General features: G+C 55.2%; 1 protein-coding gene across 5 annotated transcripts in view; it reads left to right on the top strand.

The window, feature by feature from the left end:
• The window catches only part of SMAD7 (SMAD family member 7), a 30229-nt gene extending 3943 nt beyond the window's left edge, over window positions 1–26286 (top strand). The window contains exons 3-6 of one of the 5 annotated variants that reach the window (XM_072828549.1): window positions 4925–4996; window positions 18102–18148; window positions 24266–24305; window positions 24400–24765. In XM_072828549.1, the coding sequence (XP_072684650.1) occupies window positions 4925–4996; window positions 18102–18148; window positions 24266–24305; window positions 24400–24632 (392 nt within the window). In that variant the 3' untranslated portion in view covers window positions 24633–24765. Of the gene's footprint in view, window positions 1–4921; window positions 4997–8629; window positions 8711–18101; window positions 18149–24265 lie in introns of all 5 variants that reach the window. The other 4 variants (XM_072828546.1, XM_072828544.1, XM_072828548.1 and 1 more) reach the window with 4 other exon arrangements.
• The last annotated feature ends 1382 nt before the right edge of the window (window positions 26287–27668 follow it).

Here is a 27668-nt window from a genome sequence, read left to right as displayed (position 1 = left end):
TTGGTCTTTCAGTACCTGAAAAATGCAACCCTTGTGACATTTTTGTTTTGCCAAGGTCCTGGGAGAAGTGAAGGGTTGGGCCCCATTTCTCTCCTGGAATTCCACAAGTCCTTCCGCCTCATGAGTTTTGGCTGTTGGGCCTTTCCCCCCACTAATTAAAAGTTTTGCTGGGGCGTTGTCATAAATTAAATACTTTAATGAACGGTGTAAACGAAGCCCATGCTCTGCAGCCAGCCCTCCCGGGACTCCACCGCTCCCTGAAGTCGGGAGGCGTTGCTGCCTGCCTGGTGCCTGTCTAATAAATGGCCTGCAAAGCATGTGATATTTTGCTTTCGATTTACAAAACACCAGATAAATGGTCATTAATGAGGAGATAACTGGCTCTCTGTATTTGTAACAAATACAGAACTGAAGTTACCAAGGTCTGTTTTCTCAAAGAATGTAACTTGACTGGGCTCTGGCATCGAAAACCAGAATTCTTTCAGGAGGTTCCTTCTACAAGGGGCCGTCTCTTGTCTGTCCTGTTCTTGTGTTTCCTTCTGTATCCTTTGCATTTGGAAGGATTCTGTAAAAGAAAGACCAGTCACCTTGGCCCCAGGAGCGAAAAGTGCTAGGAGTAAATAAATGCTCCCAGAAACCTCTTAAAAGCATAGAAAAGAAAGGGCCACGTTGTCTTGGGTTTCCTGCAGAGATACCAGGACAGATCTGTTCGCGGGAGTCAGGCAGTCTTTCTGCCAGGCCAGGACCTCATTTTCAGTGAGTGGAGTGATAGATTTATTCATTAGCAAGTGTTGACATTAGGTAGCAAAATGTGTGTAAACAGAGAAGCCACAAAGACAGGAATGTGCCATTTCCAAGGGGGAGAAAAGTTTTCCAGATCAGCCAATAGGAAGTGATTAACCTGCCAATCGGAAACTCAAACAGCTGGTTACTCACCCAAAACGTTTTGTTTAAAACAAAACAGAACAAAAAAAGGAATGAATAAAGTGCGCCACGGTGTCAGGACAGGAGGTGGTAACAGGCGAAGCCCCCTGTGGAGGGAGCTGTCCTGTGACGCCCTTGGAGGGCAGCCAGGTCTGGAAATGGTGGGGCTGGGGACCCGGCTGGGGGGGGCGGGGCGTTGAGGTCACACACACAGATGGGACGCTGCCCTGGGTTTTCATCTTCACCTCGCACGTGGGAGGAGAGGCCTTGGCTGGGGAACTTAGATCAGCTGCTCACATTCTTAAGTGTCTGAGCTGTAGGTTGGATTTTTGGTCTTGGGTGATTAGGTGAGAACCAGGAGTGAGGTTTTACAATGGGCAACTGTTAAAATCTTAACCAGTTGTACAACTAAGGGATTCCTTCCTTCCTTCCTTTCTTTTCTTTTCTTTTCTTTTCTTTTCTTTTCTTTTCTTTTCTTTTCTTTTCTTTTCTTTTCTTTTCTTTCTTTTCATCCTTTTTGCGGAGTCTCCGGCTCCCGAAGGGGGTTGGGGGCCTGGTACCCCTGCAGCCTTTGGAGGAACTCCAGGGCTTGTTTTGCTGTGGGTCAAGCCGTCCCGCTGCTGTAGCCTCTCGTCCCAAACCAGCAGCATCTTCCCGGAAGGATTTGAGACATAATTCAGCCTAGGGGCAACGTGGCTGTGACCTGTAGCTATCTGAAGTCAAGGAGACTCCCTCCCTTCCCATAGGGACAAGGATGTGCTGTTGGGAAGTAGAAGTGCGTGTATGGAGTGGGGATGCTGAGAGGATCGCTCTGTGGGCTCTGCTCCCTGTGTCCTCCAGATCTGAAGGTGTCAGTTGAAGAATGACTGACTGGTGGAGGGGCATTGCTGGAGACACTGCTTGATTAGGCTGGGGACCCAGGTGACCAGTACCTATTTGGTGGATCAAGCCTCCAAAGTGTAGTTGAGAAGTCTGGGATCTAGCCCTGTTTTTACATCTTAACGCAGCCTCTTAACTTTTCTGCACCTCTTTAAATCTAGATGATCAAAGGGTTAAGAATTAGATGATTCATTCATTTGCTCACTAATTGGTTCTTTCTTTTCTTTTCTTTTCTTTTCTTTTTTTCTTTTCTTTCTTTTCTTTTCTTTTCTTTTCTTTTCTTTCTTTCTTTCTTTCTTTCCTTTCTTTCCTTTCTCCGGGCCTGATGATGTGCCTCCCTAAAAATGTGTGAAGGATTCCAGTGCAGTGGATTGTGCTGTACCCAGGGTTCCGAGTTGTGGTTGGGGGCAGACCTGGGAGGTGGAGAGGGGATGGCTGTGGTTGGGGGAGTGGGGAATTGGGCTCCTTCCTCCAGCCCTGGTGGCACTTAGGGAGCTCAGAACTAAGTTGACAAGAATATCCGAGCTTTCCTGGAACCATCCTCTTGGTGAGAGAAGACAGCTCCGTCACCTTTTCCCCCTCTCAACAGCTCATTCCTTGGCTGGTCCCCAGACTTGTGTCTTCAAGGACTGTCTTTTCCTCCCAGAGAACCCAGAACTTACTGGGTGCTTGGTATTATCTAACAATGGATGGGAGCCAGGAATGGCCTAGAACTTGGGAGCGTGTGCAGCCCGGGCTCTGGAGACCAGAGGCTGAGACACTAACTTTGGAGGTCTATCTTGCTGGAGCTTTTGAGTGGGTGAGGGATGGATGTGTGGCCTCTTTGACCTTTCCGAGGCTGGCGGTAGCCCGAGGCCAGTCTACTGCGATGATACTGCGATGACGGTCTGGGTCTGACTGCCTGTGGGGACGAGTGAGGACTGGGATGCCTGGGATGGGGCGGAGAGCTGTGGGGTGGGCAGGATGAGCGCCCAGTTCTTGGGCATGGCCCAGCTCACTGGGTGGCCCCTTGGGCTGTCAGTGACGCCTCAGTTTCCCCGGGTGCGGGTCGAACAGGTATACTTTGCTACTTCACAGGGGTGGTAGAGAGGCCTAATTAATGTTTGTAAATCCCTCCTGAGATCAAAGGCTCTGCAGAAGGGCAGAGCACCATTTCATAAAAACGCTTGTGGTTGCCGGTGCGGAGCTGGCTTACCTTTGATCTGAGCCGGGCTGACACCCTGAATGTGGTCCCAGCTCTGCCCTGAGATGCTGGGCTCTTCCTTTGAAACACACTCTGCCCCTGGGATGCAGCCAGCCAGAGCTGGAGGAAGGTGGGGGTGGGGGCGGGGGGCTGCGGCCGTGGGATCCGTCGTCGTGTTGGGTGTAGGGGTGTCTTCCGCTTGTGGGTAGGTAAGGCCTATCTCTAGAACACGGTGAAGGCCATCAAAGTAGTTTAGAAAGTGCAGGGTATACACCACTGAACAAGTGGCTCCACTTCCTGCCCCCCCCCCCCCATTGTTTTGCATTTGATTAAGTGTATCCTGTAAAACTGTATATTCCTGTTAGGAGTTACACTTTATCCTGGTAAAATGAGATTACATACAGTTTTTTCTCTCTCCCCTGCCCACCCCTCCCTTGGCAAGAATCCTTGAAAAGTTGTTCTTCCAGGCTGAGAGGGAATGCCAGGGAATGCGGGATGGGGACGGGTACAGGGACGGCGAGGAGGGGGTGTTCTGGGATTAGGGAGAGGCAGCAGAAACCCAGAGGTGGTTTTGGGGTTCTGCGTAGGCCACGCTCAGACCCCCATCTCCTTTGGGCATGGGGGGCGATGGAGACTGCTGGTGCACTCCTTGCCTCTGGATTGCTCCTGCTTTTGGTTTCCTTTTTGCCAAGAGTGGCCAAGTGGTTCTAGTGGGAAACTGGCAGGACACACCCCAGGGAACATCCTGCTGGTGACCTGGGGTGGTTGGGGGATTGGAATTGCACTATTTTAACCTAGTGTGCTTGTGGTGGAGCCAGGGAGCCCCTTTCTCGATGGCTCTCTGGAAGTTTGGCATTGGCAATGGTGCGTGACGAGCTTACAGGGTCTTGTGTATTTTCGTTTCGTGGGACTAATTAGTTGTGGTTCACAGGCATTATTTTTTGGTTTAGTTGCTTGGAGGGAGGTTGTCAAGCCATTTCTCAGCTAGAATTGCCATTCTCATACACATCTGGGTCACCGTGCTGAGCACCCGAGGGTGACAAAGCTGTGGAAGAGAAACTTCTAGTCTAGTTAGGGCAGACAGGATCTGAAGGTAAAAGATCAGCAAAGACAGCAGAAGGGAACCCCACTTGCTGGGTGCCAGAAAGATTTTATAGGAACCAAGGGCAGGGAGCCTGCAGGTCTGGGACTGCCCAGGAAGGTCTCCAGAGAGGAGTTTGGGCCAGGCCTGGAAGGAGGTAGAACATTTCCCCTCGGGCTGGGAGCCTTGCTGAGAATGTTCTCTGTCCTGGTCTGGTGGTGGCTTTACGCAGGTGTATACACGAGTAGGAGTCATTGGGTTCTCGAGATTTGTGTGCTTTGCCATACTGAGTGGATGTCAGTTAAAAGGGAGAAGGAAGGCCTTTCAGCCCAAGGGCAGTCTTGAGAACAGCCTAAAGAACTGGGAAGTCCGTCTTTAACAAGATGGGGGAGACACTGGCGGGTGGGAGTGGCAGAGAGGGGCCGCTGGATCTGAGCAAGGAGGCTTCACCCTTGATCAATCTCTGGGACGACAGTAGGGAGACAGCAGTGGGGGCTGAGAGCAGAACCCAGGCGTCCTTTGACCCTGTGAGCTACTTGGTTTCCTCAATGGGGGACTTGGTTGCAATAAAAGAAATTCCAGCCAGTCTGTGATCGAGCCTGACTTGACTAATGATTAACTGGCTGCCCAGAGCCCAGACGGGTGACAAGGTGCTGCGGTCTGTCTTACGGTGGGCAGCGAAGCCTGAGCAGACCATTAATAATCAGCATCGTGGTGGGAGTCAGTTGGCTGTTTGGAATGTGTGGTTTCTCTTAAATGCTCTTTAGTGTGTGCTTAAAAATTACTCTTGGTGGATGTATGTATGTATGTATTTATTTGTGTCTTTATTTTTCTCTCCCTTTTTAAATCCACAGCAGACTGTCCAGATGCTGTGCCTTCCTCCGCTGAAACAGGGGGAACGAATTTTCTGGCCCCTGGGGGGCTTTCAGGTGAGACATTTTATCTTATTTTCCTGGCAATTTCGAGACCTCTTGAAGTGGCTGGAGACTGGAGGAATGGGGGTGGCCTCCTGCCGCCCCAGCTGGTCTGGAATGAATTCTCACTTTTATGTACTTGCCCTGGATGCATCCACAGCAACTCAGGCTCATTCTGTGGTCCTGGAGGCATCAGGACCAGGGGCCTGCTCTGCGGATGAGGAAGTGGGGGCCAGCTGCGGACTGGGGGGGTGCTGTGTTTCCTGGTTATTTTGGAAGCCGCTCCCGGCTCGAGGGGCTTCCACTTGCCTACTTTGGTGTCACAGGTTTAAATTCTTTTTTTTTTTTTTTTCCCCATTTGTCCTTAGTGCATCAAGTGCCTTGAAAGGGGATGGATCCACCTTTTGGGAACTTGAAGAAAGATCTTGAGTGTAGGGTGGAAGTTCTGCATAGATGTTCTGGATGCTTCTGGGCAGGTTTTTTTTTTTTTTTTTTTTAAGATTTTATTTATTTATTCATAGAGATGCAGAGACACAGGCAGAGGGAGAAGCAGGCACCATGCAGAGAGCCCGACATGGGACTTGATCCAGGGTCTCCAGGATCACGCCCCGGGCTGCAGGCAGCGCTAAACCGCTGCGCCACCAGGGCTGCCCTGGGCAGGTTTTAATTCCCAGTCTAGCTTAGTGCAGGATTCTGTAGGGCACGTCTGGGGGCCCTACAGGATGGAGGTGGTGCTACCCCGGTGGGAAGGTTTGCCTGGGGGCGCACGGGCACTGGAAGGCCAGTGCTGGAGGGTTATGGGATTGAGGGAGGGGCATCGGGTAGCCTGAGCATCATTGTCCCTGGGGGGGGCAGGAGAAGAGAGGCAGAAACTTGGAGAAACTCTAGCAACGTAAGAGTGGGAAGCATTTCCCCCTTTTTCAAAAGATGCCCTAATTCCCCCTGACCTTCCCACCCCGTGTTGGCATCAGTAGATTTTCTGAGAGCTAGCTAAAGCAAGAGGGAAAGTGAACCGAGGGAGGGGGTGCGGGCGAAATTGCACAGAATTCCCTGCGTTCGTTGTTCTCGCTTTGCGACGCTGCCTAGGATCCTGGCTGCTCAGATGGAAGCAGTAAAGTTATCGCATCGGGGAGGGGGTGCGGACTGTGGTGTGCCCACTTTTGCGAGGTGACCTCTGATGGGTCAGGCCCTCCATGCCTGGTCCGTCGTGCTCAGCTCATCCTGGGCAGCCCCTCCCAGGCTCCCCCCTCCAGGAACTGAGCTCCCCGAGAACCTCTAGGAAGACCCCTGTTTGTTTTTATTTCAGTGCACTATACACTCTGTTGTCTGCGGGGAGGGTATTGTTTACACAAAGATCCTAATGAGGAGTGAGCAGGAAGAAGAGGACCTGGAGAGGGGTGGGGGCTTCTGCGGGGGAGACTCCCGCAGTGGGGGAGGAAGGGGAACCTGCAAGAACGGGATGGGGGAACACACACGGGACTGCGTTTTTTTCTGCTTTCTAAGGCTGCGAAAGTTCCTGAAAGAAGCAAGGCCCAGGAGAGAAGAGGGGTCTGGGCCGAGCAACGCACTCAGGATGTTGTTAGATGGGTTTATTTTTTAAATCCTGAACGTGTAGGGAGGAGGCCCAGCCCCTTCGAACCACATGAAATAAGCAAGGGAAGTGGTAGCTTTTGAAAGGGGGCTTTTCGGAAGGGTTGTCTTATTGTTATTGATAACATCTCATCTGTCTCCTCTGCTGGGGGAAACGATGACGACACCGGCCCCGAGCATCTCCTCCCTTGGCCTGAGGGTGGCCCGAGAGCCACCGCACGCCCCAGTCGACGCCTTTGGACTTGGAGATGGGTGGGCTTTGCGTTTCCCAAAGCTCTCCCGGTCCTAGAAAGACACCAGGTGGGGGGTGGTGGCGTCAAACAATGATTCACTGCTCCCCGTCATCCCCACCCCCTCAGGTAATTGCAACCATTTAGATTACGAAGGAGCTGCTAGGGAGGCGTGGTTGTCTCTGAAGGGATCGAATGCTTTAACAAAACTGCAAAAGGAAAAAGACCAGGGGGCCTCCACATGAAAGAGCATTTGTTTTGAATTTTAGCTCTTAATTTACTAATTCCCAAGGCTTCAAAGTTTGAGCTCTTTCTTCTTTCTGTTCAGAGTTGGAACAGTTTATTAATAATGTACTGTGGGGGGAAATTGAAGAAACTTAGATTTTTGGGTTGGTGCCCAGTGGCTTGGGGGTATCAGGAGGGGAGATGATGGGCGTGGACAAAATCCAGGGCTACACCCTTTGTAGCGAGAGTGCCCCCTAAAAGATGAGTTAGTGGCCCAGGGCCAGGACGGGGGTTTTTGCAAATGGAGTGAGTCCAAACCTCCTTCCCAAGTTGATCTTCCTGTGGGCAGGGGAGGGGGGTGGCCTGGGTGTGTCTGCCTCGGAGGATGAGGCCGGTGGGGGCTGCCCAGGGAAGGGGTCAGCAGAAGCTGGACGCTGGGAGCTGGCTTCAGGAAGTGGGAGGGCAAGTGGGCATCAAGGTGGGGAGTGGTGAAGGCGTCCTGGCCTGCAAGGATCTGTCCTCCTCCCCCTTGCAATAACCTCTCTGAGTATCTCTTTCACAGGCCCTGTGTTCTGTGTTCCTTCCTGTCCTGCCCTGGCTGAGAGCGGGCTTAATGAATGGGGCTCAGTTTAGGGTGGGAGGAAGGTCGGGAGTGGGAGCCAGGGCTTGATTCTCTTGGCAAAGGAAGAAGGGAAAGAAAAAACAGCCAAATGTGAAAATGTGGTGCCTCGGAGGTGGGGGTGGGGGTATGCTCAAAGGCATTCCCCTCCTGAACTGCCGGGGTGACTCCGTGACTCCGTGGCTGGCCCGTCCCTCCCCTGCAGGGAAGGGGAGTGGGCGGGTGGGAGTCCTGGGAGCAGGCCCTCCGGCTGCATTTGGAATCTAGCCTTGCAGCTTGGGTCTGGCCGGGAGGCAATGGCCCAGGCCTGCGGTACTTGCAGCGAAACATACCCCACCCCTGCAAGTTTCCTCAGTCTGGGAAGACGGCACATTTTTAGAAGGTTGGGACTCGGTTCCAGGAGATTGTACTTTCATTTCTGACAGCCGGCTCTCTGAGACAGATGGATTGCTTGGTGCATGGTGTGTGTGTGTGCGCGCGCGTGCGCATGTGCAGCGCGTGTGTGTTGCAGACGGACAGATAGACGATCCCGTGCACAGATGCACGAGCAGGCAGGTGCCCACAGGCAGGCTGTGAGACAAGCCTGGGGTAGGTGGGCAGAAAGGGTATGCACTTTGGGGGTGGGGGGGTTAGTGTATGAGTTCTGAACTCTGATTTAGGCGCCCCCCACTTAGGCTCTGTGTGTGTAGTGCCCTTCGAAAGGCATGCAACTCCAGGGTAGGCCCTTGCTCCTGGAATGTGTCCTGGCCCAGGAATACCCACATTGAAGGGGTCTGGTACAGGGGGGAAGCTTCTAGGCATGGCTAGCTGGTACAAGGTGGAAGGTTTTGCTCTCAGAGCCTTCACTGTATCACGGGTAATCAAAAGCATGTGCTAGAAGCTGCTATCTTTGCAGCCTCCACCTGGAGTTCTGGTGGGGCTTTCACTGAGTTCATCTGCTCTCCTTGTTTGGGCAGGCTGAGGGACACTGTCTTTCATCTGCAGGTTCTGGGGTGTTTGGCTACAGACCCCTCCTTCATCCTCCTCCTGTACACGTTAGCGTCTGGAGCTGGCTGGGCCTTAGCAGTAAGTGCCTCCCTGGGTTGAGGCAGGGATTGGAGGCCAGCAATTTGTAGTTATTTAAACTTCAAGAGCGATGCCACCATGAAATTCAAGGAAGGGTGGGAGGGAGTGGTGACATAGGTACGGACTGGACGTGTCCTGTGGGGTCGGGGGTGGGGGAGGGAGAGCCTCAACTCTGGCCGTGCAGTCCTGCTTACTGGAGAGACACCCGCCCAAGGGAGGGTCTTAAGATCCATGTATAGCTTCTGATTCCCACTTGTGGGTGATGGAAGTGTCCTTAGGTCAGCGGGCACTCCTGCAACTTGTCTCCTCCTTCTCTCTCTTTGGTCCCTGCTGGCATCTGTGATAGCCGCAGAGAAAGAAGAGTCTACAGAATTACCTAGTTAATCTGGAAATGTGCTCTGACTCAGTCCCATGGTCAATTTAGGCCCAAACCAAGTAGCTTAGGAAAGGTCGCTCCATCTTGTTAAGCAAAGTTCATGAGCTCCATGGGAACAATTACTTATTGTCTGGCTTGTAATGGTGATGGCACCCTGGGAATCTGGACCCGGGTGCCTGTTGCTATTTTTCATGTCTCCTTCTGCCTGGGAACACGCAGCGTGTGGGCTCCCTGAGGTCTCTAATGCCAGGGGTGGCCGTCGTGGTGGTGGTGAATTGAGCTCATCCAAGTGGCCGAGAGCACATGGGCTTTGGGGGGAGTCCGATGGACCAGCACGTGTGACCACGAGTGAGCTCCTTACCTACGCACTCCCTTCCCCCACCAGATCCAGACAGTCTGGATCTCTAGGGACCCAGCCCACATCTCACTAAATGCCAGGGTAATGACTCGGGCCTGGGCCAGCTCACCTGGTGCACACCCACCCCTGGTGAAGACCAGTCCTGGACTGGTGTCTGCTCAGGTGTCTGCGATGCTTGCGGCCATGCTCTCGGCCCCAGATGAGGGCTCACTCATGAAACCCCTTTTGTCCTTCCAAGAATGAAGTAGTCGGGCAGGGGTTAAGTACAGGGAGACCGCACTGAAAGTCTCTGCAGCAGATCCAGGCTGCTCTCCTGGCCCGACCAGAGGGGCTTCTGCCTCCTGCGTCCTGTCACAGAGACAGGCAGAACAGGGCCTCCCAGCAGAGGGGCGGGGGTGGGGGGCCAGGTGAAGGCCAGGTTCCGGCTCAGCTTCGGGCTAAGATCTAGCACCTTACGTCTCACTGCCCCCCTTGGGCCTCCTTAGCAGAGCCTGGCCGCAGCCGGGCGGACTCGTGGGCCTGTGGGGCGTCTGCGGCAAGCTCGAGCCAGTAGGGCAGTGGAAAGCGAAGAAATGCCAGAGTCGTGCTCAAGTTTGGCTTCCTTTGCATGTTTATTGTTGCTGTTACTGTATTGAAGTACTGCTCTTGCCAGTTTGCTGTGATTGCCCTGCTGCTGTTCACTTCGGTCTGGGCTTGGAACCTGGAGTGGCAACTTCAGAGCAGGTGGGGGAGACCAGCCTGGGGTGGTGGTCCCAGACTTGCCTGTGCATGTGAACCCCTGGGATCTCCCGAATCACGGTGTGCGGATGGGGGCCCAGCATCAGTATTTTTTGAACCTCCCCCCAGGTGACTGCAAGCGTGCTGACACATTGAGGAACCCCCGGTGGAATGTATGGAGTCCCTGCGGGGACTGTCTGGTGGCTTCTCTTGGTGGCCGGGCTGGTTTTCTGTGATCCTGTGTATTCTCTCTCGTAGCGAAGGATTTGACTATCTTGGCTTAAGGAGCCTCTTCTCAAATAAGATTTCTGCTTGATTGGAGAAACTTGACGAGGTGCATTGACTTTGCACCTTCCTCCTGTCGACTTAGCTGTTGTTAATGACATTGTAAAGGTGACGGCAGGACGGAGTTTCTCTGGCAGTGGTAGCAGGGTTCTGGAACTCTGTAGTGGTGGTGGTTACGCGGCTGTGTGAACGCACTCCACCTCACTGGTGCTCAGTGTTACGTGTATTTTACCTCAATTTTTAAAAGCAGTGACCTGCGCTGGCTTTTTGTAAATGCACGCAGATATTTGGATGATCAAGAATGGTGATTCCAGAGAATGTAAGTGGAGAGACTTGGGTTAGGTGCCTGGGATCTACTGTTGACAGACACTTCTTCCCAAAGTACCGCAGAGGTTTCCTAGGTTGGGGGGGGGCTCCCCTTGATAGTCCGGGAGCCTGTCTTCTCTGAGTCTTTAACTCCCTGAAGAAGCCGGCAGAAGCTGACCCTTCTCGGTGTGATTTTTTTTTTTTTTTTTTCCAACCTTCCCTTTTCCTTGTGGGTTGCAGAAACCAGAGGCAGGAAAGTTCCCTGTGGTTCTTTCCGAGCTTGACCTTTCTGCAGGGGAAGTGAGTGCACTTGTTCCTTCTCTGCCCCACATGCTGTTCCCCTCCTGGGCTCCCCGGCCTGGTTGCCTGCTGCCTGGTCAGCCCAGGGATGAGAAAGCAAGACCCATGCAGGAGCTGTCCTCTGAAGCCTGGGGCCCCTGGCCTTCTGGCCCCCCGCCCCCCCTCTTGGTCACCCAGACCCCTCCCCCACCTCTGCCGGGGCCCCTGGGCCGTGGGACAGCCCCACGGAGGTTTATAGGGCCGCTGAGGGAGGCGGGTGGCTTGCCCGGGAGCCCTCCCTCCGCAGGAGCGTCGTGAAAGGTTACTGTACAGCACGGCCACTGGGAGGTCACCACTGGTCCTACCATCTTCCTCCTCGGTGTTGAATGGCTAACCCAGAGTCTGGCCGGGTGCCTACTGTCACAGAGAGGCTTCCTCTCTGGGCTATTTTCAGCAGGAAGATATTATTAACTGCTGAGGCACAGTTCTCAATTTAGTGGCTAACACACCAAGAAAGCAACATTGACTTTGTCGGCCACGGCTCTACCCAAACACGCTGGGCTGCCCCCGGCCCCTTCCATGTCTCCCCGTGGGGTGTCCTTGGGGACCTGGGGTGGGGGACTTACCATCCGGGATACTGTCTGCCACACGGAGATGGAGGCTTTTTATACTCAAGCCGGTTCTTTAAAGAACACGATCGCAATCGCATTTATACGCTAAGGTGGGGAGATCTTATGCTGGGAATGGGGCGCTGGATGGAGAAAGGAACTTTCTGCGGAGTGGAGGACAGTTGTTTAAAACAGAGTGATAACTTTCACCTTGTAAGAGAACAGGAAATATTGGGATGAGACAGGAAATTGCATCATGCCTTTTATAAGAAGAACTCCAGAAAAAAGTTGTCCGTGAAAGGTAGCAGCTATGAGGACGCCAGCCCTGGCGGGGGAGTGGGGGGAAAGGGGGGGTTAGGGTTGTTTTGTTGGGTTTTCTCCCTCCTCCTTCCCTTCCACTCCCACGAGAACTTTTAGGCCATTTTCTTTAAGAAAGGGGCTGTTTGAGAACTTTATGTTATTTTTATTATTTAAAAAAATATTTGACCAGAAAGGTCACCTTCAGTTGAAATGTTAACTGCAGCCTTATTTCCTGGTTGACTAAAGAATCTTTCATGACTTTTTCGGCGTCCTTCCCCAAATGGTGAGGCCAAGCAGCCCTTGGCTGGAAGTGAATTTTGGTTTGGCTGCGTGAGGTCCTCCACACGGAGCCCCACCCAATGTCATTTGCTCACTTTTAACTTGCAAAAGGGGGAAAAAAAACCCTCTTATTATTTTTTTGGTCAGGGGGATGGATAAGAACTTGCTCGTGCCCTCAGTGTTCCACCCCAGCCTTGACTCCCCACCTGCCCATGCCGGGCACCCACGTTAGGAAACGTGGAAAACCCCACCTTTTCCGGTCTTGGAGCCGAGTCCTCCCCCGCCACCCCCAGAAATTCCTTACCTTCTGAGACTGTTTCTAGGGCGCTTTCATGAGGCGATGAAGGGAAGCAGGCTTCAGGGCTCCCCTGGTACAGCTGTGCTCTGCCCCGGGGCAAGGGGATAGATGGTGTGGCTCACACCCAGAAGCTTCCGCAGAAGGAGGGCTCGCCGCAGCCCCACGCGGCCCGGAGAAGTAGGTGTATATTGTCCTGAGTGTAAAAACACAAGTTTCCATTTACTTATCTCTGGGCTCCTGAGGCCTCTCTTCGATGATGTCACTGTTCTGGGGACATGGGCCAGTGCCCGGGCCCGTGCTGCCGAGGGCCCCTCGAGGATGGAGACCAGAAAGCCACGTCTGTGTGTGGCTCTCGCTTGCTCCCCCCTCACTCCTGCCCCTCGCCCGCCCTAGCTGTTTTTCCCCTTAGCGTGCATTGTTTTGTTTTCATAACCCAACAAGAGCCCTGGGGTGTGTAAGAGCATTGTTGAACACTCGGAGAGCGGAACTTGTCCAAACAGAGCAGGACGCCAAGCAGAATGCTGTGGGCAGGTGGTGTGCCCACGGAGGTTGCCGGGCCGGCGCCGGGCTTGGAAACACCTCTTTGGGTCTGCCGCAGCTAGGCTAGCGGGGAAGGAGGTGCACCCCGGGGACCTGGGCTGCGGCCTGGGCTTTGCTGGACCCCTGCCTGGAAGCCATGGTCCCCTCCCAGCAGCCTTTCCTTGTTCCGCACCCCCCCCGGGGGGGGGGGCAGGTGCAAAGCTGGGTGGGCCGGCTGCTTGGGGAGAAGCCAGCATAGCATGTGTCTGTCTGGTTCATTGGTTCACCGATGATTTATTGAGCACCTACTGTGTGCCAGGCTCTGCAAGGTGTGGAGCATGCAGATTTGGCCCCCCCCCCTCCAGGGAAGGACGAATAGGTACATCTGGAGGTGTCACCGGGTCAGCGAGGTAGAGGGCTCTTGTGCAGGTCGTGGCTCTGTGGGGAGTCCAGAAGGAGGGCAGCTTCTCAGGCAGTTTCTCTACAGGCCTGAAGGAGCCAGGGCCCCTGGGCTCGGAGCTGGGCCATGGGGTGAGGTGTTGTCAGACGCGCAGAGGTGTAGGGATGGGCCCCTGGGGTGATTGTCTGAGCACGCAGGGCAGGCAGGGCTTTCCTGTCATCGGCTTCTGCCTCTGCCTCTGCTTTGGTTGTGTGGTCTGTTGAGAGTGGAGATAAAACAAAGCTGTGGATATGCACAGGTCTGTCTCCTCCGGCTCCACCCCCACCCCGGGCCGCCTTGATTGTTAAGATAATAGCAGTGACATTACGAGGGAGACTTCAGAATCCAGGCCCTGGTTGTACCGGGAGCCCAGTACGGAGTGGAGGTGACCCTCCGGAGTGGAGGTGACCCGCCGTGCACTGGCTGTGCTGTGGGACGAGCGCCTAGGCCGGTGGAGGGTGCCTGCAGGTGGGGGAGCGGGCGGTGAGGTCAGCACAGACACAGGCTCTGGAAGGATGCTCTTAGGATGTCTTGGCAGCCACAGGGCAGGTGGGCCACCTTTGAAGCCCTGGATCTTGACTTTCCTTTAGAACCCCAGAGGGCTTGATTCTCACGAAGACCCATTCTTGCTTTTTAACTTCCAGTGTGCTGGACAGGCCCACGTCTGCGGTGCCAGTGAGGTGAGGGAGGCCCCCGGCCCGTGGGCGGTTTTGGGCGAGGCCATCTAACCAGCAGCGACTGAAGTGTGTTCATTTCCACGCTCACCCTGCCCCCTGCACCGCCCCCCGTTCGTGGAGGTCACTGATTCAATGTGTCTTCTCGCCCTGCTGTGGTCCCCACCGGCCAGAACCACCAGGGAACTGGCCGGGCGTGGGGTTTGATCTGGGCAGAGAGGAGCGAACTCATGCCCGCTGCAGTTTCATCCTGTCAGGCCAGGAGTTTGTGTCGGAAGGCAGCTCGCATCGCTGGCTCCCTGGCCAGGGCCTGTGAGCGGCCCCCGGGTTTGTTCGTTTTCACTTTGAACTTGGGATGGTCGCTCAACAGGAACAGAAACCTTATGACGCGGGGCTGTACTGCCCTGTGGACTCTCGCCTCTCCGCGTTTGCCACTGCGGGGGGGAGCGGTGGTCCCTGGCACCCTGTCCCTCTGCTTCCACGGCTCTCAAGCACCTGGTGACCTGGAAGCATCTCCTTCCCTAGGAGGCTAAGTGACCTTGTGGGGTGGGGGCAGGGGAAGGGTCTTGAGAGGGCACGGGGGAGAGTCCCGGGCAGCCTCTCAGCCAGCACAGCTCCTCCCCCTCGTTAATCAGTAACCCAGAGCCGAGAGAACTGGGTCTTCCTGCAAGCTGGGTGCCCGGTACAGCCCTTCGAAGTAGATTGGCCCCATGGCCAGCTCCAGCTCAGGGGGACCACAGTTAAAACCCCATGGCGGGGGTGTTTCCTGGAGAAGAAGCCTGGGGTTGGGGGGCCTGCCTAGATTCAGAATCCAGTCCCTCCCCTCCCCAACTCCTGGGCTCTCTGGGGAGAGGACCTAGAGAATGACCGCCGAGGGGAGCACCCCCTACCAGCTGTCTCTCCCGAGGGGCTAGCCCACTTCTCTTGGGTGAAGGCCGGGCTTTTTGCCTTTCGCCGACCTGCTGGGCCTTACCTGCCCTAAAGCTCAGTTTCCTCATCCACAGAATAAGAGGTTGGACCTGGTCCCACCCCAGACCCCTTGCGGTAATCTTGCAAGGCATCCTGTGACCTGTGCTCTTTGGTTCTTGGATTTGAGGGCGGATAGAAATGAGACCCCCTGTTGCTGAGGTGGTGGGTAGCTGATGGCCTCTTGCATTCTCGAATAAAAAGATTATAGTTCTTTGCATTTTTGGCTCACAGACTCTCCCAAGAATGAGTGAAAGTCGTGGAATCTTTCCCCATAAAAATACATATGCATACCAAAAATTTGCATACATTTCCAGGGGGCCTTTATCCTTGTGATGGGCGGAAGCCTTCCGGGTGGGTCTCCTGTACTGAAGGCCAGTAGGTTCAGGGGAGCACAGGAAAACATGAGGGAGAGGCAGGGCCTTCTCTTTACTGTTTTGTCTCTTTTTCCTTTCTCCCTTTCCACCTCCTTTCTTTTCCCTTCCAACTTCTTTCTGGGCAAAATATGCCCAACATTTCCCATCGGGTCCCATTTTGAGGCAGACAGCTCAGTGGCATAGGTCCATCACGTCGCCATGCAGCCTTCCTACCATCCCTCTCCAGGACCTCTTCGCTTTCCCAAAATGAGACTCTGTCCCCACAAAACCCTAACTGCCCCCCGCAGCCCGGGCTCCTGGCAGCCCCCGGTTTCCTTTCCATCTCTGAATTTGGCTGCTTTAGGTAGGTACCGCATAGGATGGTATGCGGTGGAATCATCCCGTATTTGACCTTCTGGGGCTGGCTTATTCACTCTGCGCAGTGGCCTCGCGGTTTATCCGTGTCATAGCCGCACCAGAGTGTCATTTCTTCCTGTGTGTGTGTCTGTCTTTATTCCTTCATCCTTCAGTGGACGCACTTGGGCTGCTTTCACTTTTTAGCTGTTGGTGAACGATGTTGCTGTGGCCATGGGTATGTAAATAATCTATTCCAGACTCTTCCTGGATATACATCCAGAAGTGGAATTTCTGGGTCACATGGTATCTCTAGGTTGAGTTTTTGAGGCCGCATCAGAGGGCAGAGCCATCTTGTCTTGTGTGTCTGTGGGCTGGTGGCCCAGGGCAGCACGGGGTGGGGGACTCAGACTGGCCATCCTACTTGTGGGTTGGAGGGGGAGCCCTGGCGGGGAGGGGTGTGGGGGCCGGGGTGCCCTGACTCTCTTACAAGCCCTACAAGCCAGATTGGAACCCAAATTGATGAGGCTCCCAGAGTCCTCTAAAATGTGGGGCACAGAGCAGCTGGCGATTTATGGTAGACTCCAGGGGCCTTCCCATGTAGTCCGGGGTGGGGGAGACTTCATTCTTCCTTCACAGGGAGGGCCCAGGGCGGGCCCGGGGCCTGGGAGGCCCTGGGTGCTTTGGGGGTGAAAGGGCTGAGATGGCTGAACAGCAAGTGTGTCAAAGCCAGAGAGATTAGATTACAGAGGTAGACAGAAGTAATGATTAACTTTTCCAGTCTGCACACTGTCTCCAGTCTGTCGTAGTGTTGTTTTTCCCTGAGTACAGTGTGGGCCTGGCCTGGCCAGGCCCTGGTGTTGGGTTGTAAAGAAAGAGAAGGAATGACGGGCTCTGGGAGCGAGCAGGGAGGGGGGTGGGGGAGCCAGGAGCTGGTCAGAGGAGGCTTTTCCATCAGATCCTGCACTGGAATGTATGGGCCCGGAATGCAGTAAATGTTCAAAATGCCATCCCATCCAACAGTTTTCATAATTGTTATGGAACAAGGGGAGCTGGGGGAGGGGAGGGATGAAAAGGACTTTTGTTTCTCCCTGTGTTTTTCCACGTCTTTGCCGGTTTTCCTACCCTCTAGAAAAGCTGGAGTGGAGCTGGAGCTGTGGGGGGGGGGCGGGGGGGCGGCAGGGGGGAAGGCAGGACTGGGCCTGTGTCTGGGTCCTGGAATATTGTCCTGCCAGTCAGGGCACTGGAGGTCAGTGTGCACAGGGTGTTATTAGAGCGGGGCCCACAGCCCGCTGCAGAGCCCCCAGACCGGCCCGACCAGGCGAGAACTGGTCTTTCTGTACCTCTGGGGGTCGCGTCCTTGACATTTGCATCCATTTTTATTAAGATTCTTACTGAGCTTGAACATGCAGTAGCCACATACCCAGAGAGGGTCAACACAGGTGAAAATGAGGGACCTTTGGGTGGCTTAAGAGATTTTTTTGTTGAATTTGTGTGTGCATTCCCCCTTGGGAGTCCACATGTGGAATTTGCAGGAGGAGTGGGGGTCGGTGTCTCCCCAGAAGGGAGGTGAGTGGGGGAGTTTCAGGCTTGGTCTTGGACATCTTCCTGTGGTGCGGTGGTCCCACCTCTTGTTGGGTCTTCCTGGGAGTGGCTAGGATCCTACCCAGTGGGGCAGATGCCGCCATGCAGGTCTGGGGGGCTGTATACGTATGCAGGTGTGAACCCCCTTTCTGAAGAGAGTTGCTGAGTTATTTCGGCGGGGGGCGGGGAGGTAACGGTGGGAACTTTATGATGCGTAATGGAGGGGAAGTGTCTTGAAATTCAAACTTGAAATGATGAGGCTGGGTGCACACCACCAACAGCCAGAGAGGCCCATTTACTGTAAATATTATGAATGGAGTTGGCCGGGCCGGGAGTCCCCACCCTTCCTCTGAGTCCTCTTGGAGCCGGGCAGAGCTGGCCTCCTCAGAAGGCAGGCAGCCGGGTACACGCTATAATTTGCATGGCGGAAGGCTGGGGCACAGGAAGCCGTGTCAGCCCGGCTGGCGAGACAGACGGGAGCTTTTGATTTGTGTGGCTTCCCTCCCCTGCCCGCCACTACCCTCAATTATATTCTCTGCTGGCCAAATACTGCTCTTAGGAGGGACCCCCTGGCGGGGAGCCATAGCCTTGGACATTTGAAGGGTCTTGGGAGCCGGGTGGGGCCCGTTTGGGGAGCAAGGGGGGTCCACTGTAGCTTTAGTAACCGATTACTCATCATAATTTGTCTGTAAGGCACAGTCACGAATCAGTCTTCTAGACCAGCAGGATCTGCCAAATCGGTAAGCTCCAGAGAGCTCGCGGGAGGCAGGGCGGTGATGGGGGAGAAGCTTGAGGGCGCCAGGCCTGGGTGGACTCTGGAAGCATGGTGGTGATGAGCAGACCGTCGCCTGGGGAATCCACCTTCTCCCCAGGGCTGGGAACTACGGGACAAAAAGAACACGGTTTTGGAACTCCCAAAGTTTAAAAAAGAAATCAATTGGTCTGTAGGTGGGTGCAGCAAAATCTGACTCAAATCTCTTTTCCCCTCTGGGTTTTTTTTTTTTTTTTTTTTTTTTGCCTTATCGTTGCAAATCAAATGCAAAAATGTGCCCTGGCTCCCCAGAGCGATTTTCTTATTCTCCTGGAGGCAGTAAAAACAAATGGAACGAGTGTTAATACTGATTGGGCACTTCTGGGAATCCCAGAGGGTAACCTGAGAGTGTAGAGCTCAAAGGGCGCCTGTGGTGCCCCGGCCTCCTTCCTAATAGTTAGGGACAGGTCACACAGAGCCCCCAGGAGGGCAGGCCACTCGGCCAAGATAGTCCAGTGCTTGCTGGCAAAGAAACCAGTCCATTCCCCACTAGGCGCAGGGGATCTGGACCCTACGCTCAGCCCTAACGTAGGCATCACATTTCCAAAGCGTGTTCTGAAGGACACTGATTTTTTCACCCTCTAGTATTCGGAGAGGGCCAGTAGCCTGAGAGGTCTGAGCTGGCTGCCCACTGTGGCTCAGACCGTCCCGTGTTCAGACCGGCCCGTGTTCTGGCCTTGGGTTCCAGCTCTGGCTAGTGCTCTGTGCCCCTTTCCCCTTCCTTAGCATGAAGACAGTAGTAGGAAGCCACCTCATGGGGTTCTCAGGATGAACCCCTTCCACCTGGGCCTGTTACATAGTAAACGCTTCTTAGGTTTGGGCATGGGCCAGACTGTTCTCTTCCCTGTGGGGTTGGGGGCAGAGGGGGTGGGTAGCATTTTCTAAGCAGCCAGAGAACCTAAGACAAGATGTCTGAGAGATGAGACCAGCATGTACAGGCACAAGCCAGGTCCTGGCCCCTGGCCACTTTGGGTCAGGTTGTCCTAAGAGCCCTAGGCTGGCAGTGGGAGCTCTGTTTTAGGGAAAAGCCTAAGCCCCCACCAAGGCACCATGGAGTTTGGCCTGCATGGGGTGTCTGGCTCCATAGCTGGGGGGCAGTGGGTATTGCACAACACCAGAGTTCCCTGGGGGTGGGTCTGGGGGGAGCTCGGCTGGTTGGGCCACGGGGACCCAAGCAAGTACCCCGGCCTTTGAAGCAGGCCGTGTACGCCCCAGTCCGGCCACCTCCCTGGAGGTGATGTTGTTGCAGAGCCCTGAAAACAACCCCACTTTCTCAGTCCTGCCTTGGGCCAGCCGGAATCCACCACCTCCTGTCCTCGGTGGAGGCACTTGGGGGAGAGCTGATGGTTGTCTGAGTGTGTGCAGGGTAAACCGGAAAGGTCTCGGGTTTGTTTCAACCCTGCCGCCTGGTAACTGTCTCCAAACCCCAGGGTCGCCCGGGCTGCCCTCCGGGGGAATCGAGGGGACCTTGGCAGAATTTTTGGTGCTGCCGGGTGAGGTTGTAGATAGGGACTCACCCCAGACCGCGAATCGGGCCCAGACCCCTGAGCTGGTTTTGAGGCGTCTATTCTAGCGCTGGGTCATTGGCGTCCCGGACCAGGGGCGCGCGGGCTCCCCCGGGACTGGGGCTGAGAGCCGACGGGACAGATGGGCACTGGGTCGCCCTGTTATCTCGGTCCTTGTCCCAGGAGTGGGCCTGCGGCTGCCCGAGCAACCAGTTTCCTGAGCTGGGTGGGGAACAGGGCCGACGGGAGCTGTTAACCTTTGAGATGTCTGAGGTGGGGGGAGGATGAGGCAACCGCTGGTGGCGCCTGAGTCCTGCAGAGGGAGGACCCTGGACCCGCGGCGGGCGAGGCGGGGCCGTGTTTGCGTTCTGGGGTTGCCAGGCTCACCTTGTGCGTCTCCCACTCACTGATGCCCTTTGCTTGCCCTCACCCACCCACCTGCCTGCGGGCGGCCGGCCCTGCCCCGCGTCCCCGTGCCCTGCGTCCAGGTGTGGGGCCAGCGGGTGTGTGTGTGTGTGTGTGTGTGTGTGCAGGCCAAGTCCCATTGGCAGATTCCAGGGGAGACCCAGTGCCTCACAGAGGTCGGGATGGGTCAGAGCCCCCTTTGCACCCCTTTTACTCCCAGCCCTGGGGCACTTCTAACCCAGAGGCCCCAGCCCTGGGGCTGCCCGAAGTGGCCTGCTCCCCACTGTGTTCCCATCCCCAGAGGCCAGGATCGCGGGGATCCCTCTTTGGCCTCGCTCCCGTGCACGCCCTGCCCTCACAGTCCCCCTGGGTGCTTTGGCAGCAGGTCAGCCTCTCTGGCCCCTGTGACCAGCTCCGTAAGCTGGAGACCAGAAGTGGTATGACTGAGGCACTGAGCTGGGTCTCTCCTCGAGCCTCCTGCCGTTTTTCTCTTCATGCCCCCAGCACCTTCAAGTGAAAACGTAAAATCCCAAGGGCTGGTCACCCGGTGCCATTGAGAACCCTGGGCCACGAGAGTCCTTCATGAGCCTCCCGTCCTCGAAAAGGGTCAGGTCTGTTCATTCATGACCAGGGTAATTAAATAACTCTTTGTAAGAGGCAGGGAGCTCCTTGTTAAGTGGTCTTCCCTCGTGCAAGTGCAAACACAAGCAAAATCCGTTCCCTCTCGACACCCACCCCCCTTCCTTTTAAAGGGGAGGTTTTTATGCTTTAAGGGAAATGAGGAATGGGGGGGGGGAACAACCTTTAAAGGAATTTTAGGCAGATTCAACATTTTTCTGGGGTTGCTCCAAAAATTCCCTCAACTGTAATAAAAAAGAAAAAGTTGTGAGCAGGCATCTGATTAGTTGGCTTTTTACAACACAGCTTTTCTTTTGGATGCTTTAAAATGCACAAATAGTTTTAAAACAAGCCCCTGTATAGTTTTCTGAGGAGGGAGAGAAGTTGCTGAAAATACCGGAAAAGGTTGTAAAGCTGGGGAGAGTTAACAAGGGCCTGTGAGTCTTGCCTTTGGAGGTTCTGTATCAGCAACCGGGAGGAGAAGCCAACGTCAGGCTCCTGAGCCGCTTCCTTAGTCTTTGGAGGGAAGGAGACTTCTGGGCAGGAGCCTCTCAGCCCCTCAGCTCCTCGCCCCAGGCCAGGGAAGCCCCCTGAGGAGCACAGCATGGACCTTTGTGGGGAGCCGCCTGTGAGCTGTGGCCCAGTTCAGGGAACTATGCTTCTCTGAAGGTGATGCTGAGTGTTTCCCAGAAAGGAGCCCAAATGGTGGGAAATTTGGGGGTGAGGCCCTGAGCCGGTCACATAGCAGCTGTCCCGGGCCCCCAGAAGTGTGGTGCGCAGAGGAGGCCCCCGCTGGTGCCATCGTCTTGCCGGGGAGCATGTTTTTGTGGCATAGATAGTCCAGGAGCAGTGAGGAGGAAGGGGTAGCGGGCGCCGGGGCACGGCCGGGGCGCGGGGGTGACGTGGGGGTGACAGCAGACAGGCCTGCAGGAGGAGGGAGCCCGCCAGGGTCCTGCGGTGGCAGCTCGTCTCCCCGTGGCCTTATGGGGGTCGCTGTCGCACACGGGGACACCCAGTACACCGCTGTTTATCTGGGCTGGGCCATTAAGCTCAACAGAAAAAGGCTTTTTCCAGGGATGTCTGGCAGGCTGCACAGATGAAAGAGAACCGCCAAGAACACTCCCCCTCCCCGCCCAGGGCTCAGGCCAGTCCTCCAACCTCAGGTCCAGCCCCCCTGCACCCTGTCCCCCTCCCCTTCTCTTCCTGGGGCCTGCGGGGGGCCAGGTTTCAGGGGGACCGTGCCCCTGGCGAAGCTCCACCGAGGGTCTCCCGAACCTCCTGCCCCGCGACTCCCCCAGTCCTCTTTCCAGACCAGCTTTGTTGCCCTGTGTGGGGATCATGAGCCAGAGCTTCTTACGTTTCAAAACACCCTCCTCCCCAAAACAGCAGGGCGGTCTCCCCGGCCCTCCAGAAGAGGGCTTTCTCCGTTCAAGCAAACTCAAGCAAACTCGCCAGAGTATTATTTACATGGATATTATGGGTCTTTGGTGTAGCCTTCAGAGCTGAACTCCCTCGACAAGAGTTCAAAGATTGCCAGCACTCACGAGTTTATTAGCAGTTGATGGATACTTTGCAGAAACAAGTTAATGCCTGATGAGTCACCTCTGCTTGGAGCCCATGTCCTTCTCTTGTTTTTCCATATGTTCCAGAGTACGCACGCAAACACACACATGCTCACATAACACACACGTGTGTTCACGCTCGTTGGACACACTTGTGCTTTACAGAGACCCATGTGTTTTGGGGGTGATGGGCCAGGGTTCCGGGGTGGATTTTCAGAGGGAGGGGATGGAGGGAGAGCAGTGAGCCCTGGGCTTCCCCGTTTTGGGTGGCTGTCCCGGTAGGCCTTTGAGGAGGCCGGTGGCATCTGCCTCCGTGGTCACAGTGCATGCTTGTACTAACTCACAGAACAGACTTTACAGAACACCTCCGGAGGTGCGAGGCTGGCTGCTGCTCCCCTCCGCAAAAAAAAAAAAAAAAAATGGAGCTGCCTAGTTCCCAGGTCCTAACATGCCTGTAAAGGTTGGAAGCAGTTGTGTGCTGAGCTGCCCTGGCTCTACCCAGCCTCCTGGGGCAGCAGAAAATGGGTCCCTGAGGCCGCCTGCACCCCTCTGCTGCCAGGCTATACGGTGGAGCCACCAGCATCCACCCTCTGTTGTTCCAAAATCAGAGGCCAAACAAACCAAAAAAACCCCACCCCCTCTCGCGGCCAACCCCCACCTTTGGGCCCCGAACCCCCAGTGAGTGAGAAGCTAGGGCTGCAGGGGAAGGCAGGAGGCCTCTGCCGCCTGCCTTTCCCCATTTTTGTTAACAAATACAAGACTTCCGGTCCCCACCCTGCCACCACAAACCACAGCGTTCCTGCAGCCTGGCCCGGCTGGGGAGATTTATGGTTCCCAGTCTGAGGCCTGCCCTGCTGGCTCCAGCTTAAGGAGGAGTTGGAATGCCAGCCACTGGGGCTCCCTCTACCTCTGTATCCCCCCCCCTTAAAGCTCCCAGCGCCTGTTTAGGAAAGTCACCTTCCCAGAATCACCCCAGCCTGCTGGCTGCCTGCGGGGAGAACCGAGTCTAGGGAGACTGGGAGGGGCCCCCGGTGTCGGGGGGATGTGGAGCAGGGCAAGGTGTCTCCTGGTTCTGGGTGGGGGGACGGGGCGGGGGGAGAGGAGGTACAGGCAGGGAAGGTCAGCCCCTTTCAGACACATAATCTGTCTGGGCTGGAGGAAGCTTCGTCAAAGTAGTCTGGGTTAACACCAGTCTGCGTGCTGTGATTTGGCGTTTCCAGTGAATTCACCCTTTGTGTCCAAGGCTGCTGCTCACAGACACACTGAGAGCTGATTTTCTTCTATTAGAAAGATAGACGCTTTTGCCCCAAACCACCTGCAGTTTCATTTTTACCAGATAGCGCTCCTTCACGGGCGAGCTGCTCATCTGAGAAGTTGGGGACGCATGCAGAGACCGCCCCGTAGGTGGCCCTGGAGACTCGGGTTCCGGGTCTGGCTGTGTCTGTCATCTGGGGACCCGCCCAACAGGCTTTCTGGACCCTGGTTTTCTCCTGAGGACAAGGACCAGGGACAAGAGCAGCGAGCCTTTCCCGTTGCGTTGACTTTTGAAGTCCGTGACTCTAGGCCATCTGGAAGGCCTTCTCTTGTCCCGGAACCAGGGCCAGTGAAGCTAGACTGAAGTTCCCTGGCTCCTGGGTTCTACAGGGATGGGCTTCCTTTGGCCCCACAGGCAAACGGGCTGGCTTCCTGGGTCCCTGACCCGATGAAGGCGGGGGTGGAGGGAGGTGGAGCCCCCAGTGAGCCCTGTGTTGAAGTGCGGGTTCTTCTGTCACTGGGCCCCGGTACCAGGCGGTACCAGGACTGCAGGGCTGGCAGCCCCACCACCCCCGCCCCTCAGGAGAGCCCGGGTGGTGTGGGGCTACGTGTGGGTGTCCCCGTGCCTTGATGGGTGGAGGAAGTGTCCCCCCAGCCAGTGCTGCCATCACCACCAACCGCGTCCACCATCGTGTCTTACAGATTCCCAACTTCTTCTGGAGCCTGGGGATCGGTCACACTGGTGCGTGGTGGCATACTGGGAGGAGAAGACGAGAGTGGGGAGGCTCTACTGCGTCCAGGAGCCCTCCCTGGATATCTTCTATGATCTACCTCAGGGGAATGGCTTTTGCCTCGGACAGCTCAACTCGGACAACAAGAGTCAGCTGGTGCAAAAGGTGCGGAGCAAGATCGGCTGCGGCATCCAGCTGACGCGGGAGGTGGACGGCGTGTGGGTATACAACCGCAGCAGTTACCCCATCTTCATCAAGTCGGCCACACTGGACAACCCGGACTCCAGGACGCTGTTGGTGCACAAAGTGTTCCCCGGTTTCTCCATCAAGGCTTTTGACTACGAGAAGGCGTACAGCCTGCGGCGGCCCAACGACCACGAGTTCACGCAGCAGCCGTGGACTGGCTTCACCGTGCAGATCAGCTTCGTGAAGGGCTGGGGCCAGTGCTACACGCGCCAGTTCATCAGCAGCTGCCCGTGCTGGCTGGAGGTCATCTTCAACAGCCGGTAGCCGTGGGCACAGCCGGCCCGGCCCAAACTACTTTGCTGCTAATACTTCCTCCCGAGTGCTTGCTTTTCATGCAAACTCTTTGGTCGGTCAGTGTGTTGTTTTTATGCCCGCCCCCCCCCCCCCGCCCCTCCTTGTCGTTCCTGTTTATGTTCTGTTTTGTTCTTTGAGAAATAGCTTATGAAAAGAATTGTCCGTGGAGGGAGGCTCTGGGGGGGGGGGGGGGCTTGGCTGGCAGGACACCCCGGGAAGAAAAGGGGAAGCAGCCATCCGCACCACCACACACAGCATCAGAACGGGCAGCAGGCCCTCACTTTGGGGGGCGGGGGTCCCTGGATTCCTGTGTCTGGGCGAGTATGCATGCGTCGGGCGTCTCCTTCAGGTGTCTGTGCCAGTAGCTTGTGGTCCCCCATGCTGTGTCCCTCCCTCCTGCCTCTGGACAGGCTCGGGGGACAGAGGCAGGACCCCGGGTAAGCTGGCGGCTGAGGTTCCAGACAGCCAGAAGCCGGGCTCCGTCCCCCACTCTCCAGGGAATCCCCGCTTCTCCCCTTCTAGGACATGGGTCTGTCTGCGGGCTTCTTAGAAGCAGCCCCACAAGAGGCTGAACCAGAACCAGTTGTTTCCTCCTTGTCCGACTCCCCTCCAGCCGCCCTGCTGTCCTTGTTGCGTCTCTCCTTTTTGGCCATCTGTTCCTGGGTATATCTGAGATGGGCTTCCTGAGGGCTGCCCGGCCACCCCGCCGCACTGGTGCCCACCCAGGGCCCTCTGCAGCCCCTCAGCCTCTCCCCTGCTCTGGTCACATCAGATCCCCCCCCTCCCACCCCCCCCCCGCCCCCGAAAACCAGCTCAGCACTTTCCTCCCCTCTGCCGCCCACGTGTTGAGCTCTGCTGTTAGACCAGCCAGGGGAGCAGCCCTGGGAGGGGAGACTTCTCAGCAGCAACCCCTTCCCACCAAGAAGGATTCGGTCCATCATAACCCAAGGTACCGCCCTGGGCTGACACCTAACTCTTTCATTTCTCCTACAACTCATACACTCGTATGATACGTTGACACTGCTCTTAGCTCAATGAGCATGTTTAGACTTTAACATAAGCTATTTTTCTAACTACAAAGGTTTAAATGAACAAGAGAAGCATTCTCATTGGAAATTTAGCATTGTAGTGCTTTGAGAGAGAAAGGACTCCTGGAAAAAAAAAAAACCTGAGATTTATTAAAGAAAAAAATGTATTTTATGTTATATATAAATATATTATTACTTGTAAATATAAAGACGTTTTATAAGCATCATTATTTATGTATTGTGCAATGTGTATAAACAAGAAAAATAAAGAAAAGATGCACTTTGCTTTAATATAAATGCAAATAACAAATGCCAAATTAAAAAAGATAAACACGAGATTGGTGTTTTTTTCTATGGGTGTTATCACCTGGCTGAATGTTTTTCTAAAGGAGTTTATGTTCCATTAAACAATTTTTAAAATGTATCCTTGATTCCATGTCCTTCTGGTGGGAGGGGAGTCGGGAGGGGTGCATGGGAGTCCGGGACAGTGGGGTGGGTCTCCTCTCTTGGGGAGGAAGAGGAGGGGCCACAGAGGAGACACCCAGCGCAGCCTGCTGTCCCAGCCTCTGTTCTATAGCCACAGGGCCGCCTCCTGTTAGCACCAGCGACTCTAGGGTGCAGCTGGCAGGTGTCCTTAATTTGTTGACCTCAGGGACCCCTGACCAATAGGGTGGTTTTTCCTACTCATGAGAGAGACACAGGCAGAGGAAGAAGGCTCCATGCAGGGAGCCTGTTGCAGGATGTGATCCCAGGGCCCCAGGATCACATCCTGGACTAAAAGGAGACGCTCAATCACTGAGCCACCAGGTGCCCCAAGCAGGTAATCCTTCACCTCTCAGAGTTGGGAGGGAATGCCATCTCAGCTGATTGGGAAGGAGGTTGCACTGGGATATGGGGCGGGAGTGGGGTTATTGTGATCCCAGGAACCTGGGTCCATCCAGTTAAATCCTGAACCCCACTGCGCCTTTCACAGAGGGGGTCCCTGCCACCCTGCCACCCGGATTTTGAAACCGCTTCCCCGAAGGCTGACGACCTGGAGGGAAGGTTGCTGGGGGTTGGGTGTTGGTGGTGGGAAGAGGGACCAGGCGGGTCCAGAAGGTGGAGCAGGCCTCTGGGAACAGTCCAGGTCCTACTCTATGACCTCTCCCCATTCTGCCTGAGCTCTTCGTGACCAGTCCCTGTCTGCTGGTGAATCCCTCCCAGCCCTGCCCCTGGGATTTCTGCTTGATCTGAACTAGGTTTTGGATTCAAGGCCTTTGGCGGAAGCAGTGGGCACCAAACAGGGTTGTGTGGGTGTCTGTGTTGGTGTCTTGAACCCAAGATCCAGGGAGGAGGTCTCAGAGGTGGGGGTTAAGATTTTGTACATCACAGGGGCGCCTGGGGGGCTCAGTCGGTGAAGCCTCTGCCTTCTCAGGTTATGATCTCAGGGTCCTGGGATCCAGCCCTGCTCAACCACGAATGGGTTTCTCCCTCTGCCCCTCCCTGTGCTCGTGCTCCCTCTGTCTCTCAAATAAAATACTAAAAAAGACTATGTATATCACAAACCGGTACAATTTCAAAAAACCTTTCTGGAGGGTCAAAGTAGGATTATCAATATTTTATTTTGCCAAGTAATGACACAAAGCCATGCGGCCTCCCGGCACCGCCATCTCAGTCAAAAGGGCTACAACAGAGTTGCGTAGTGAGAAATATTAGTACATGTTCATTTATGTGGGAGCGTTAGTGCCAAATGGTCTGGGCCAGCCTTATTCACATGAGGTGACGGGGAGCTCACTACCTCTCAGAGCAGCTTTTTGCTTTTTATCA

The sequence above is a fragment of the Canis lupus genome, chromosome 6, assembly GCF_048164855.1.
Source record: "Canis lupus baileyi chromosome 6, mCanLup2.hap1, whole genome shotgun sequence".
Lineage (NCBI taxonomy): Eukaryota > Metazoa > Chordata > Mammalia > Carnivora > Canidae > Canis > Canis lupus.
The sequence above is the reverse complement of the archived record's forward strand: the minus strand, read 5'-3'. Positions and strand labels throughout refer to the sequence as shown.